Source organism: Pestalotiopsis fici (assembly GCF_000516985.1).
Source record: "Pestalotiopsis fici W106-1 unplaced genomic scaffold PFICI_Scf_13, whole genome shotgun sequence".
NCBI lineage: Eukaryota > Fungi > Ascomycota > Sordariomycetes > Amphisphaeriales > Sporocadaceae > Pestalotiopsis > Pestalotiopsis fici.
Window position 1 is genome coordinate 574334 of NW_006917103.1, and position 14443 is coordinate 588776.

At 50.8% G+C, this 14443-nt stretch overlaps 6 protein-coding genes across 6 annotated transcripts; 3 read left to right on the plus strand and 3 right to left on the minus strand.

The window, feature by feature from the left end:
* Positions 1-135: 135 nt before the first annotated feature.
* Positions 136-940, minus strand: PFICI_14590 (uncharacterized protein; the record flags this gene model as incomplete). The annotated part of the gene is made up of 2 exons (XM_007843171.1): positions 136-640; positions 711-940. 2 exons carry the CDS (start codon positions 938-940, stop codon positions 136-138), a joined length of 735 nt encoding a protein of 244 aa, XP_007841362.1.
* Positions 941-2597: 1657 nt separating this feature from the next.
* On the plus strand, positions 2598-3548 carry PFICI_14591 (Pyridoxine biosynthesis protein pyroA; the record flags this gene model as incomplete). The annotated part of the gene is made up of 1 exon (XM_007843172.1): positions 2598-3548. The coding sequence occupies one exon, from the start codon at positions 2598-2600 to the stop codon at positions 3546-3548; it is 951 nt and encodes a 316-aa protein (XP_007841363.1).
* A 294-nt stretch (positions 3549-3842) lies between these two features.
* Positions 3843-4568, minus strand: PFICI_14592 (uncharacterized protein; the record flags this gene model as incomplete). Its single annotated transcript, XM_007843173.1, has 1 exon — positions 3843-4568. One exon carries the CDS (start codon positions 4566-4568, stop codon positions 3843-3845), a length of 726 nt encoding a protein of 241 aa, XP_007841364.1.
* A 1584-nt stretch (positions 4569-6152) lies between these two features.
* Positions 6153-7280, plus strand: PFICI_14593 (uncharacterized protein; the record flags this gene model as incomplete). The annotated part of the gene is made up of 1 exon (XM_007843174.1): positions 6153-7280. The coding sequence occupies one exon, from the start codon at positions 6153-6155 to the stop codon at positions 7278-7280; it is 1128 nt and encodes a 375-aa protein (XP_007841365.1).
* Positions 7281-7462: 182 nt separating this feature from the next.
* PFICI_14594 (uncharacterized protein) lies at positions 7463-9454 on the plus strand (the record flags this gene model as incomplete). Its single annotated transcript, XM_007843175.1, has 1 exon — positions 7463-9454. One exon carries the CDS (start codon positions 7463-7465, stop codon positions 9452-9454), a length of 1992 nt encoding a protein of 663 aa, XP_007841366.1.
* Positions 9455-11257: 1803 nt separating this feature from the next.
* On the minus strand, positions 11258-13500 carry PFICI_14595 (uncharacterized protein; the record flags this gene model as incomplete). Its single annotated transcript, XM_007843176.1, has 6 exons — positions 11258-11303; positions 11357-12392; positions 12479-12510; positions 12578-12894; positions 12957-13100; positions 13201-13500. The coding sequence occupies 6 exons, from the start codon at positions 13498-13500 to the stop codon at positions 11258-11260; spliced, it is 1875 nt and encodes a 624-aa protein (XP_007841367.1).
* Positions 13501-14443: the final 943 nt, after the last annotated feature.

Here is a 14443-nt window from a genome sequence, read left to right on the forward strand (position 1 = left end):
GATTTGGTTGCCTTGATGTACATTTCTGGCGCATTTGCTTGACTCTCATACTAAATAGGTGATACAGCTTAGACATTTCACGTCTTCCACCTTTGAAAGCCTGCGTACAATGCTCGATAAGTTTGCCGTTTTTGCTTAATTTGGCGTGCTGGCCATGAAAACCTGTTGAAGCCACCAAACATGTACCCGAATGTCGTCGGTAAGTTCTGGGTGGAAGCTTGTCCCGAATACATTGGCCTGTCTCAGCGCAACAATATCACCGTCTCCTTGTGGTTGGACCGAAGCTTCATCACCCGTCAACGCGGCCTTGTTCGAAGCATGACGGCCGGGCAGAACGGCCAGCACCTCGACGGGTGCCGTGGGCGTTTGTTCGACCTTGTCGGTCAATACCTTGTCCACAACGGGCGCGCGGATAAAGACGGCAGGGAAAGGAGGGGGCTTGTCTGTCACCGATGAGTCCTGCAGAAAGGCCAGCTCCAGGTTGGTCACGAAGCTCTCCTTTTGTCGACCGAAATGGTTGCGATGCACCCGCACGTCAAGGCCGCCGACGAGTTCCTGTCCTCCCCTCTTGGTGGAAGTGGCCTCTTCGGACAGGAAAATCAAGCCCGCGCAGGTACCCCAAGTCGGCTTCCTCTTTTGCCTGTAGACGAGGGTGTAAGTCCTTGGAATAGTATTCCTAATGGGACTTTTTGGACATTTTCAAAACTTACTTTACAAAGTCTCGCAAAGGCTCAAGAAGCCCCGACTGTTGCGCCACCAAGGAGAGAGTGGTGCTCTCTCCTCCCGGAATGATGAGGGCCTCGCACGTTGAGAGCTCTTGGGGCGTGCGGACTTCTATACACTCGACGTTGCGCTGCAAATGGACGGCGGCACGTTTCAGGGACACCAAGTGCTCAGAGAAGCCTCCTTGCAAGGACAATACGCCAACTGTGAATACCATGTTTTGGTGCAAATGTGTCAATTGCGTATAACAGAAATTTTTCTTTCATTCAAGAATGAAATTTTGTTGTTCTCAATGGTCGCTGGGCTGGAAGTAGAGTTTGGGGCCAAGTGTTTTTAGAACGCTCCAAGGGTCAAGCCTTGGGTAGACTAGGTACGGTACCAGGAGTAGCGTGGATGATAAGGGTGGTTTCTAGAAACTGGAAAAGTCACGCGAGGCGAACGAGGTGGAAAGAAGGACAAATGATAGAGGTTGTTGCTAGCGAGGATATGGCTGACTGTACATGGAGGGGGAAGGACCATCGAGTAGGTACCTACATAGGTAGGTAAGTGGGTGTTCAGATGTCAGAGTGTAGATGCAGCGCACGGAGCTAGGATGCATGTACTCTGATGGGCTTTCGATGGTTACACATAATTTTTTATTCAATTGGACAGACCGTGTCAAGAAACAACCCGGCCAGTGACCAACTGACCACATGCAGCAGCAAGTTGCAATGAATGAAATGACAAAAGATTGGGGGTGAGATAAATCACACCAACAGACATTAGACAAATTTGACGCATACACGATTCGCCAACACATTCCTATTCCGAGTGTCGGCGTTCCTTTCGATTCGCAGGTATGACTGGCTCGGATTGCATCGGTCTTCTCTTTTTGCTGCTGGCTGTTGCTGCTGCTGCCCATTCAATTGAAATGACCGGTCCTTTATTTGCCTTCCCGCTTTTGCCCCCCCACTACTGGATCGCTAATGTAGTCGCGTCCGGGCAACCCTCTCAAGGGGATCCAAGGGACCCTCCCCGGATCGACCGTTTTGCATGCGGACCCGACATCGGGACCAATTACCGAGATGCGTCACGATCAAGGTAACGTCATGTACTTTGGCTAAGGGATGCACTACTTACTCAATCCAGACCAGACCCAGTATAACGCCACGGCAGTTACGGTCCGTCCGGTGGAGTAGTAGGATGAGCAACAACTGGTTGCTTTGCTGGGTGCCGAGCAATGGGCTGTCTTTTTTTCCCTGGGGCCGGGGACTGACTTGACAAGACGGACGACCGGGTTGGTTGGCTGCATACATTTCTACACTAGGGACAGCTAATAGTTCTCACAGGGCTCATCAATTGGCTTCATTTTTTTGCTACGTACCAAGAACGGGCGATCTTCTTGACTCTGGCTCGTCCTAGGCTTGCTAGGCTCTCCGGAAAGATGCATACGGCTGCGACCTCGCTTACATTCAAGTGATCCTTTAGAGTTTTGGACCCTGGAGGTCTAGAAAATGTGACTGTACAAGTATTACACATGTGGACCAATCTCTTTTCTTTCCATCATCCTCTACCTACTTCTTTCTCCTCAACCCCTCCCTTCGTCGTCGACGTGTTCTCCAGACGAAAAAAGCACCACCTCATCCTGTCAGCTTGTACTTGCCTAACCAAGACACGCCCAGCCCTACGATTGGTCACCCCTCCTTGCAATATATCTGCATCGAGAGCCATCTCCCGAAACCGAGAGCCGTTCATTCTTGTCACATGGTCTCGAGCTTCAAGCATATAGCCCATTGTTTTTTCCTCCCCCGCCTTGGTGACTTCCTACTTCCTGGCATTCTAGAAAGACCATCACTTTCCAGCTCTCCTCTCCTTGCCCACATCTTCACATCACAATGACCAACGATATTACCAGCAGCGCCGCCGCCGTGGCGAGCGGCAGCAATGGCAACGCTGGGCCCACCGACTTCAAGGTCAAGGCGGGCCTGGCGCAGATGCTCAAGGGCGGTGTCATCATGGACGTGACCAATGCTGAGCAGGCCCGCATCGCCGAAGAAGCCGGAGCATGTGCCGTCATGGCCCTGGAGCGTGTGCCCGCCGACATTCGCGCAGAGGGCGGAGTGGTCCGCATGTCTGATCCGGGCAAGATCAAGGAAATCCAAGAGGCCGTGACCATCCCTGTCATGGCCAAGGCTCGCATCGGCCACTTTGTCGAGTGCCAGATCCTCGAGTCCCTCGGCGTCGACTACATTGACGAGAGTGAGGTCTTGACCCCGGCCGACGACCAGTACCATGTCGAGAAGCACGGCTTCACGGCCCCCTTTGTATGCGGCTGCAGAAACCTGCCCGAGGCCCTGCGCCGTATTGCCGAGGGTGCTGCCATGATCCGGACCAAGGGCGAGGCCGGCACTGGTGATGTCGTCGAGGCTGTCAAGCACATGCGCCAGGTCAGCAAGGACATTGCTCGAGCCAAGGCTGCGTTGCAAGAAGGCGGCGACCTGGCCATCCGGATGCTGGCTAGAGAATTCGAGTGCGACCCTCAACTGTTGAAGCAGACGGCCGAATTGGGCAGACTGCCTGTCGTCAACTTTGCCGCCGGTGGCGTTGCTACACCCGCTGATGCCGCACTGATGATGCAGTTGGGCTGTGACGGCGTCTTCGTCGGTAGCGGCATTTTCAAGTCAGGGGACGCCGCAAAGAGAGCAAAGGCCATTGTGCGGGCCACGACACACTACAAGGACGCCAAAGTGCTTGCCGAGTGCAGCGAGGGTCTGGGTGAGGCCATGGTCGGAATCTCGGTCTCCAGCTTGCGCGCCCAGGACAAGCTGGCTGGTCGTGGATGGTAAAAGAAGGATACTGACCATGAAAAGTTCAGTAAAGGGAGATCCCAGTTCAATCTCTGTCGGGTATTAAAAAAAATGTTTCAACACACGGAGTGCAACAGTACGCACTCATGAGATACCAACGGAGTATATTAGCGTGGTCGCTTGTTTCGTCGACCAACTCCTGTAAAAAGTGTCTTTTTGAGAGATTGGGCAAAATGTCCTCATATTTAGCTGTTGCTTCAATAAAGCACTGATTCCTAGCTCATTACCGTTGCCCCCGGTGCCTTGATAGCATGCGGTCAAGGTTCAATCATTTCACATATGTCTTGATGAAGGCAACTCCTGCAAATACGTGTGTGGAGCGTCGAGTTCCTGTGGTATCGGAGTATAATTTGTCGCGCTTGTCCCGACCGATGCTGCTCCATCGAGCAACGTGTTATCCGGGGACGTTGTGTGAGAGCGGCTTTGATACCCCGAAGAAGCCTGGTCACTGTACGCCGCATAATGTGGCTGCTGTGACAGAATACTAGTATCGTAATGACTTTGTCCCATGGAGGGATCCGTCGACGGGTTCGCATTGGCAATGGCGCCCTGTTTGCGCCTTCGCAAAAGCATGAATATAGCCAATGCACCAATAGCAACGCCCGCGAGTCCGGCGCCGACCCCGATACCGGCTTGCGCACCGACCGAGAGACCATTCGTGCTGGTGTCGCTTGAACCGGTAGAGGTGGCACCGACTGAAGACGAAGTCGTCGTGGCCGGGATGTTTGTCCGAGTGGCGGCCACGCCGGTACCATCTGCCCCATTTGATGAAGTGGTCGTTGTGCTACTACTACTGGTGGCCGTGCTCGTAGACGACGTAGACGTTGATGACAGGCCAATGGTGGCCCGTTCATCTTCATTCGACGCGTACAAGAAGCTGTCCGAGTTGGAGCCTTTTCCTCCGTCCGAGTCGGGCTTCAAGTCGAACCAGCATTTTGCATCGTCGTGATCAAAGGCGAGCTTGACGAGGACAGAGGCATTGTTGCCAGGCACATTCATGATCTTGACCTCTGAAATAGGTCAATCAGTAAAAACTCTTGATAATGATATATGCGGCGAAACAGAAGAACTTCGCGTCAGTCGCTGCGTGAAAAAAAAAAAAAAAAAAAAACTAATTAAAAACTTACGATCTACATGTGATCCCTGACAAAATGTATACAGAATAGGCGTCGGAAACGAGGATGTATAGGTCACGTTGATTGTATCATTGTGATGAAATGTCAACGTCTCTCCCCCAGCGGGAGGGAATATCCAGTGTACGCCAGCTTGACCTTCTTGCCCTACCGACAAGGCGGTCAATAGGCCCAAGGCCAGGACAGCTTGTGTGCGTGGATGGCTTGAGAGTGTATACATTATGGGGGAAATGGGGAATTCTGGTATAGTTGACTAGAAAGCAAAAGAATGCAAAAACAAGAAAAAAGAGATAAAGTTTCCCAGAGGAACGGAACCGGGAGACCCCATGGCTAAAGATTTGTCGCGTCTCTTTTGATCCATCAGGACCCCCGTCGTCCCAAGGTCCTAAAAATGGTCTCTCTGCCTTATGCTTGTATCGAAAGCTGGAAATTGCTCCCAAAAAAGAGAAATACTCAATCGCGATTGGTACTCGGAAACCTGCAGGCTTGTTTTTTAAACAGGGTTCTTGCAAGCGTAGTCATTTAAATCGGAAAGACGATCCTTCCGGTCCCCTGAAAGCTCTGGTGTGCGGCTACTACTTTGCTTGGCTGCTATTAATCGTCGAGTGGTTTAGACGAGAACTGCAGAAAATCCATGCCAGGGCCGCAAGATGTCCGGTCTGATAATCCCGGGCTCCCCAAATGAGCCAAGCTTAATCTTTTCAGGGATATGATTTACTGTGGGCCGGTGCTAGTTTTCAGCTGGATGGCATTGCTAGGAAAGCCCACGATGATCAGGAAATATAAACTTGTCGATGTACAAGAATAGTATATCCATTGAGATTCATCAACAACTTGCGTATTGATATACCTTTTCTTCAATGTAGCCAAACGAGCACACCATAGAATTGGCAACCATGGGTCATGGCGAATGTACACTCTTGCTGTTCTATTCTTCGAGCGCAATCATGATCTCTCGCTTGTTTTCCCATGATACCGAGTATGGAATAGGGCCTTGTTCCTTATCTAAAAAAACGACCAAGATGGATACCTAGGTACCGATGCAGTGCCAAGACGTCACATCTTTGCCAAGTCATCCAAAGAGCGATCAAAGACAAAGAGAAAGAAGAAGAGAACCTTGTTTTCCCTCTCTCTCAAAGTTCAACACCAGCGTGGCATTGGTGTTGATCATCTTGTGGAAAAGCACAATAATTAATGACCTTGTTGATTCCCACTGAATATCCCCCAGTCTCCCCGAAAACAGATTAAGGTAGTACCTAATAATACACTATAAGTCCGTGTGTCATGGGGCAACGCTACCTTAGTACGCTAGCCTGACTCCAGTTCCCGCCAATAGTACTGAGTTGACCCACCAAAAATTCAATCCGCCAAGACACCCGTGAATGGATGGGAATAGCCTCGATCAGACACCGCCTTTGACATTGTTGCGAGAATCTGGTCGCAAAACATCATGTCCGCCTCGGAGGGCCAAGGGCCGCTTGCGGCATCGCAAGTCTCGTCACTACCCAATCTCCTTACCGTGATCATCACAACCTCGGTCACGCCCTCGATCCCCAATACGGATCTTCTGTCTGCTGTCGTGGACGGTTTTCGTGAGCACTGCCCACATCTGCTACGCTGTCGCGTCATTGTGGTCTTTGACAATTACGATCAGATTGTATCGTTTGCACGCTTGAAGAAGGGACACGTCACGCCCAACCAGGCCAGAGATTGGCATCTTTACAAGGCCAACACCAAGAAACTCATTCTCGAGCAGTTCCGTGGCGCCGCTGCCGATGTAGAGCTTGGCACGGAGCAAGGTGAAGCCGAGTTTGGTTCTCCAAAGGAGGCGAACTCGGTGGCATTCACCACTACATACACACGCGACAGAAGTGTAACCTTTATTGAGCCCGTTCGGCGTCTGGGCTTTGGGCTAGCTGTGCGGTCGGCACTGCGCATGGTCGAGACACCCTACGTATGGCTTCAGCAGCACGACTGGAATGTCATTGCTGACGTACCAGTCGCGAGCATGGTTGAGATCATGCAACAGCATGACTCCAGCACTGACCTCCCAGTCAAGTACATTTGTCTCCCCGCCATACGCATGCTCACATACGCCACCTCGGCCGATGTAAAGCATTTCCCTGTCCTCAAAGACCTGACGGAAAAGCTCAAACGGGATTTTGTTCCGCCTCAGCAGCCCGAAGTCAAGATTCCCTTGACGCCAATGTTCTTTTGGCATGACAAGCCTCACATTGCCTCGACGCAGCACTACCTCGCCAGAGTCTTTCCGTCGCGGCTTGCCATGATGCGTGGTGACTTTATCGAAGACAAGATAGGCCAAATTGCCAGAACTCAGATGAAGGAAGGCTTGTGGGCGAAATGGGCTACTTGGCTCTACTACCCAGACGAGGGTCAATCGCTGTGCCTCCGGCATCTCCAGGGCAGGATCTGGCGTGGAACAGATGCGCAGACCAAGCAGATTGCCAGCTACATTGAGAGTAACATGAAGAATATGCTGGAGAGGGAAGCATTCGGCGCTAACGTTACAGATGTGATGCTCGACGACCATGACGATTCAATCAGCCGATTGTTCTGAGAAATCCATCACAACCCTGAGCTGGACTTCTTTCCACTCTTGGTCGAATACTGCCTGGAAAATTCATCAAGCGTTCCTCACTTGCCTGTCGGACAAATTTCAACCAACCCACACTTGACACCATGCATCCTGCCGTGCAATAACCTCGTTCATCCCGACATCAATCGCCTCAAAGAATCGCAATGGAGAGGCAGAACAGCATCAGCATGTTTTGGCGCCGTATTGGGAGTATGCTTTCATTGACAGAGGCAAAAAACCTGCCAGTGGAAGTGACGAGATCTGGAAGTGTGTGCACGCTTATCACTGTGATTGCGGAGAACAGTCGGGCAACATCCCCAAACCATGAAACGTCTTTCCTCGACAATGATGAAGACGACGACGCCAGAGGTTGTCTGAAAGTCAGCCGGAAGGGAGCATTAGGCGACGTCGACAGCTCGATTCTCGATCTTTCATCGCCAGCACTGTCTAGCGCAACGGCTAAAGGACCTTCGAGTGCTTTGATTGGAAGGTGCCCTCGCCAACATAGTATTCGATACTCAACCATTTGGTACAGACTCGACTACGTTCCAGACTTCCTTGTCTGCTCCCGCTGCTATCAAGATCATGTCGAAAAATCGCAATTTCCAGACCTCTTTTTACGGTTCCAGTCAGAAACTGGAGTGCCACATCGATGCCGCTTCTGGGTGCCTCGTGTATCCACGAGCATCTGGCCAGATACCAAAGACCGAGGTGTTCTCGAAGAGTTGGTAGCATACGCGAGACTACGTGTCACGATTCCAGATACTGTAGAGGCAATCAGTGACCTCTCCCGTGTGGGTATTCAATGGTATCGTTGCCCTACGGATGGGTTTCTATCTTGTCGGGCTTGCTACCAAGATCAACTTGTCGGCACGAATTTCGAACATCGATTCTTGCCATACCGCACACGAGAATCACCAGACGAGTTGTTGCGCTGTAGTTTGTGTCATCCTGCCGTGCAGAGAGCACTCTCATATTATGCCAAGGACAATGATTGGAGACGCTGCCAGCAAGTAATACGTCACCGGAATCAGGGCTCACCATGCAAAGGGCGGTTGAGCGACCTAAACTCTGGCAAGTGGTATAGCAACGTGCCTGCAGGTCGCATTTGGATTTGCGAACATTGCTACCTGGACCGTATTCACTTTACCGTCTTCCGCCTTCATTTTCACTTGATGCGCAAAAATGTCCGCCCACTCATGACTGGTGATGATACTGTACGATGTGCGCTATCAACAGGACCCGTGTTGATGGCTCTCGAAGCAAGCCTGGCACGAAACGACTATGGCGTCTTCCAGCACGCCGTGAAGGAAATTTCAGACAGCAAGACTTGTGACTCAAAAGGAATCGACGGAGGCATTTGGTATGGTCTGAAAAGCGGCGGCACAGATTTCCTCATCTGTCAAGCATGTCACGCGGGCATCATGACCACTTGCGACCTAGACGGATACTTCCATGCTGTCAACAGAGCCTCTCAGTCCAAGCATACCTGCAGTTTTAATCCGTCGGACCCTCGCTTCTTGCACTTTGTTTCAAAAATGGGAGAAGCCCTGGACATTGGCGACTTTGACATTTTTGTAAAGCTGACTCGACAGCTCTCCGCCCTACCGCCGTGTCCAGGCCGGGAGCCCATACCGAGCAGCAGCGCTTGGTTATCTCACGGAAACTGTGTGGTATGTCCGGAATGTTACGATACCACGGTCTCTGGTACACGATGGGAAAAGCTCTTTATCCTCGGTGATTCTGCCGATACGACCTTGAAGATATGCAGTCTTGCCTCTCCGCGAATGCGTCATCACTGGTGGGAAGCATGCCGCCGTCAGAGTCTCAATGAGTTTTCTGCCTGCGCAGGCACTCGGCTACGACTGTATACTGAAACAGTTTCAATGATCAAGAACATCAAAAACCGAAAGCTTTCTCTCGTGGAGGTCGCAACAGGTTTAGGCGCTCATGGGATCGCTACCCAGAGCCACGCGCAGACGAATGCTCGAGAAGCAGAGATACCGTCACTCGTTGTCGACTCAAACCGAAGGGAACAGATTGCTGAAGGGCAGCGTATGGTGGACTCGATGTACCATGCGATAGCAGACGCGAATCGAGAAGATGAATGGCGACTGATTGACGAGTTGGAGGCGAGATGGGAAGAAGTCGAGTAGCGTTGCCCCAAACCAGATGGGCTTTGTCTTTGGTGATGCGATTCGCAGAGTAGAAATGGGGATTGCGTCGCAACTTCACAAACAGATACTGAAATGAAGAATATCATGTGTCAATGTGCTGTCCTGGTTTTTGTGTTCTCGCGTAATGTCGACGGTCAAGTTGTCGGTCCTTAAGATACATATGCGAGGCACAGGTCTGAGCGAAATCTCCTTTGCTTGCTACTGTTAGTCTTTATTATACTGATGTACTGCATGTTTTCGCTCTTGATCCGTACACTTTCAGGTAAATTCGTTTTCATTTATCAAATATCTGTTATTCTTTACATCCACATACATCTCTAGCTAGTGCTCTTCCAACTATACTTTACCCAGTCACCCTCCATCATGACCCCAACGTTCCTTCTATGCCCTCAGGTAAATGTCACTCTTTTGGTCGAAAAGGGATCCTTGGTGGTCATTCCCACTCCTGTGGTCTTTGAGATGGAACCAGTAGGCTGTCAAGTCCTCACGTATTGCTTCGTCGACTGGTGACGTACGAGATATTGGAGTGGCATGCCAGCCAACCAGGACGATGGCCATGGCTACCTTGCAGGAGGGATACGGGGACTACGGGAATGCCCGGGATTGATATCGTAAGGATGCTGTTGTGTTGGAATGGATTTTTGGGAAGGGCGAGAGTGCTGGTTGGCAGCCTTGAGTGGCCGTACTGTTGAACGGTCGCCGACTAGACGGAATCATGTTTGCATGTCTTGATCATGGAGAAATGTTGTCATTACTGGAGGACAGAGACATTGTTGCACACTATTCCATTCGCCCCATGTCGCCAGCGCTTTTCTTCCCATGTTTCCTTTGTTCATTTCCCTGTACATTATCAACATATGCCCTGCTTGAGCCAATGTCATCACTGCTCGCATTAACAGTCTCAAAACCAGTCCTCAACTCTCGCCATGAATGTGATTGTGAATGTGCATGTTGAGAATTTCACGCGGGAACAGACGTGGTCCATTTGCTGCAATGATCCGGCACCTCCATGTTGGCATCTACTTGAGAGTACCTAAAGTACCCCTCACGTGCTAACACTGTCTGGTCATTTGCAAGTATCCATAGAGCTTTCGAAATGTTCTGTCGTGTTGGACCTATCTGAAGCGTGCAGCATTGCTTAGTACTGGAACTGCCGGAAGCGGGGTTGGTGAATTGGTGAGACCTTGCGGGCTCTGCCAAGTGGCGTGTCACAGCATGATGGTCGGGCGAGTATTCCGTAATACTACTACTCATTTGCACAAGGTGGGTTTTTGTCTTCCTTGCTGCATTTGATTATCTATTCTTGAGGCTGTGCTTGCCCGTCTTACCTTGTGAGTGGCTCGCAAGATTGCAACCAAATAGATTCGCCCGATTTCAGTCACAGCCTACAGGAGACTGGGCGTCGGCGGGGTACACATGTATGTATACCCAAGAGCTACAGGTCAAATGGCGTTCACCGGTTGGTGGTTGGGGCCATTGGAACGAATTGGCTCGACGTCTCACATTGGAGCAAGTGAGGAGGGGTAATAAATAATATTGGGCCAGCATTTTTGGTGCGCGGCAATCTGTCAGCACCGAGACTTCCAAGTGAGCCGCCCATGTGCACGTTTAGAGCTGCGATTTTCTATATTTTATTACTTGGCTCGTATAGCGACTAGCATTAGTTACAGTCGGGGTGAAACAATCTGTGAGCCATTTACACTAAAATTTGAGATCCTCCACGTGACATGCCTTCCTTCATAACTTTGTTCATATTCTCCTAAATATCCTTCCCAGAGTCGTTTACTGTAGGTGCTCTGGGAAGTCACTGCCCTGAGTCCATCGAGTGCTTTGCCAAGAGTCAGTACTTTATAGTCAGTAATACAGAAGGGTCAAACATACGCGGGCTGCAATTTCTCATTGCTGTCGAGGTGTAGATTGCCATACTCCGTGTTGTAGAACTTGCAAGCGCTACCACGCACACATCGGGGATCCTTAAGACAATGGTGACTGAGGTAGCAATCGTAGTCGTCGCATTCGGGGCCACGGGGGCAGACGCTAGTACGGGCCTTGTAGCGATGAATTGAGACCTCCTGGGGAGTGAGGTCGATATTGTGCACGCGCTCGCAGCCGCTTCGGCGACAGATACCAACTAGATAGTGGTCGTTACAGAATGCATTAGGGGCAACCTTCTCCAGCTTGGTCTGATAGGTGCTCTGAGCGGGCGTGTTGGCGGGGTGCTTAGTGGGTGGGTCGATGCGGCTGCCCTCACTGTTATAGAGAATAGTTTTGGCCTGCTTCTTGGACTTGGAAGACTTGATTGTAATGTTTTGAAAGTCACCACCATGGCCCCCAGCAGTAGCATAGCTGATGGAGGTCCCGCCATTTCCAGAGTTGACAATGCTTGGGGCGCGAGGGACAGCCTCGATCTCGGCCTTGACGGGAGCCGGAGAGGGCTGAGACTCGCTGCTTGCCGGAGTAGGCACAAATCGAGCCGGTTGTTGCTGCGGCTGCGGTGTCGGCTGCTCTGGTGACTTTGGCAACGCCTGTGGAAGCGGTTGGGGAAGCGGTTGGGGAAGCGACTGGGGAAGCGGCTGGGGTGGCGGCGGGGGAAAAGCCTGGGGCAGGGACTGCTGTCTAACAGGAAGCCCGGCAGCAGGTGACGTATCTTGAATTGAATTCGTTCTGAGGGGTGGAGGCAAGTGCTTGGTCTCGTTATCCAAGGGCCTGGAGCGGAAAACGCCATCGAACCTAGTTATAGGAAAACCGAGAGTCTGAAACTGAGGCTCTGCTGGGGTTGTCTCGACCAAGATGATCTTCTTGTTAAGCCCATTCTTGTCGCTGTACTCACGTAGGTCATGAAGGTAACCATTATCGTGGCAGCAGGCGACGAAAATCTTCTTACACTGTAGGTTGTTGTGGTAATGGCTGAGCATTTCTAGAATATTGGTCAGTACTTCTCTCAAGTATGGCGAATGCGGCGTTTCGCGTGCCAGCCAGTACGCGACACCAAGGTACACTTACTTCTAAGCTTGGAGTCGGCGTTTTCTTTGCCTCTGTTTTACGCCAAAAAGTCAGCCAAGAATTGAGCCAAGAGGTTGTGCACCAGTAGTAGCATTGTACCTTCCAACATTAACAAAATCAACCTCCGTACGGCTGTTGGTAAGGTGTTCGGCAAAAATTTTCATATCCTCATCTCTCTCAATGATTCTGGATAGTCGCAGCGACTGGGCTAGGCCATTGAGGTTGGCGTAAACACGGATCAGAATCGGTATGTCGTCACCGTTGAGTTCAGGAACCTCATTCTCAATATAAGTGCGCACTGCTTGTTTAAGAACTTGAGCGGCTCTGGGGGCGCCGTCAACAGGGTTGCGAATAAATGCGTCTGCAAATTTCGCCCCATCGCCGTCTATAAGAACCGCAATAAAAGACCCTTCATTCTGGAAACGAGCATCATTTTAGTGGCTTGGCCGGGGCTGGAGAGGGTGTGAGGAATATTCACAATTTTCTGCTCTAGTCTCTGCACGACAGATTCGTATCGCTCAGCCTCCATCTGGAAGTTATTTCGCGATTTATGCTCAGCGGCCAAGTCGCGCTTGAGCTGGTCCTTTTGATGTTGCTCATCTTCAAGTCGCTGAATTAAAGCCTGAATTGATAGTGTCAGTCATGTCTCAGTCCGACAAGTATAGAGGACTCGGTAGTAGAGAGTCTCGGATTATGGTGATTGCTAACAGTTACATGCACACAGCAATTGAGAGCTGACCAGACAGACCAGTTCCTGATGCATGCGTGCACCGGGCAATCGTGAGGGCAGCGGGAATTGAAGGATCACGGTAACATGCCGCAAAGGAGGGGTGCGACGAGGGTGAATGACCGAGATGTCCGTGGGGGACCTGGACAGGGACCCGGAATAGGATAGAACTGACTGTAATGACTTCGTTCTTCTGATGGTCTGTAGTTATGAAGTTTCCCATCCATTCTTGGGCATCGCGAAGAATAACCTCCGTGTCCTTCATGCAGCGCTCTGCATGCGCTCGAATGTCCATCTTGAGGAGGAGCAGCAGTAGCAAAAACCTTGATGGTGGATTGAATTAGTGAAGGTTGGGGGGGGGATGGATGATGCTTAGTGGCAGGCGCTGAATCAATTGATAGATGGCCCGCGAGAGTATCTAACCTACGAGATAAACCGACTACTGAATTTTGTTCCCTCGGGGACGAAAGAAAAGGGCAGAAAGACGGAGAAGAAAAACGAGACGAGGATCGTCTTGATGGTTGGTACTGGTAGGTAGGTCCAGTATGCTGACGCTGCGACGGCGACGACGGAGGAGTCTTGTCTTGTAGTCGCTTGCAAATGCCAATCTGCTTGGATGGAAGAAGAAGTAAGGACACGACTTTTTGCAAAGCTGCGAAAGTGTTTTTGCAAGTAATTAGATACCTCTGCCTATCTCCCAGTTGCAAACGGTCTGGAAAGGACAACACCTAAATTCGGACAGTAAGTACTGTTCGGTCACCGTTGTTGTACCTGCCTCGTTTTGGATTTGAAGCCAAAAGCCCTGAGGTTTGCCTAAGTGGGGGGAAATTTGTGTGTGCAAGACGGACGGAACGGGACCTTGAGCTTGTTCAAATGGAAAGTGCTAGTAGGTAGGTCATGTAGGGTAGGTAGTAGCTGGCTAAGGCCCCAACATGAATTGGACCGACCGTTTGCCGTGTTCTTGTTCGTTTTTCTCCCGTTTGCCAGCTGCCTTCACTTGTGCAATCATGCAGCTGCAGCTAAGGTGCTACTTGCCGTTTTCCTCCACATGCATACAAGAAGGAAAGTAAATGGCCACCAACTCATCATGGTGCCTAAGGTAGCCTGCAAGCGAAGGCTGCTGCAATGTTACACGACAGATCACATCACGTGTTTCTTGATTTCCAGAAAAAGCAAAAATTACTGATCGTTTTACCTACAAAATGTGCACTCTTTCAAAGTTCTCTCTATTCTCGTTG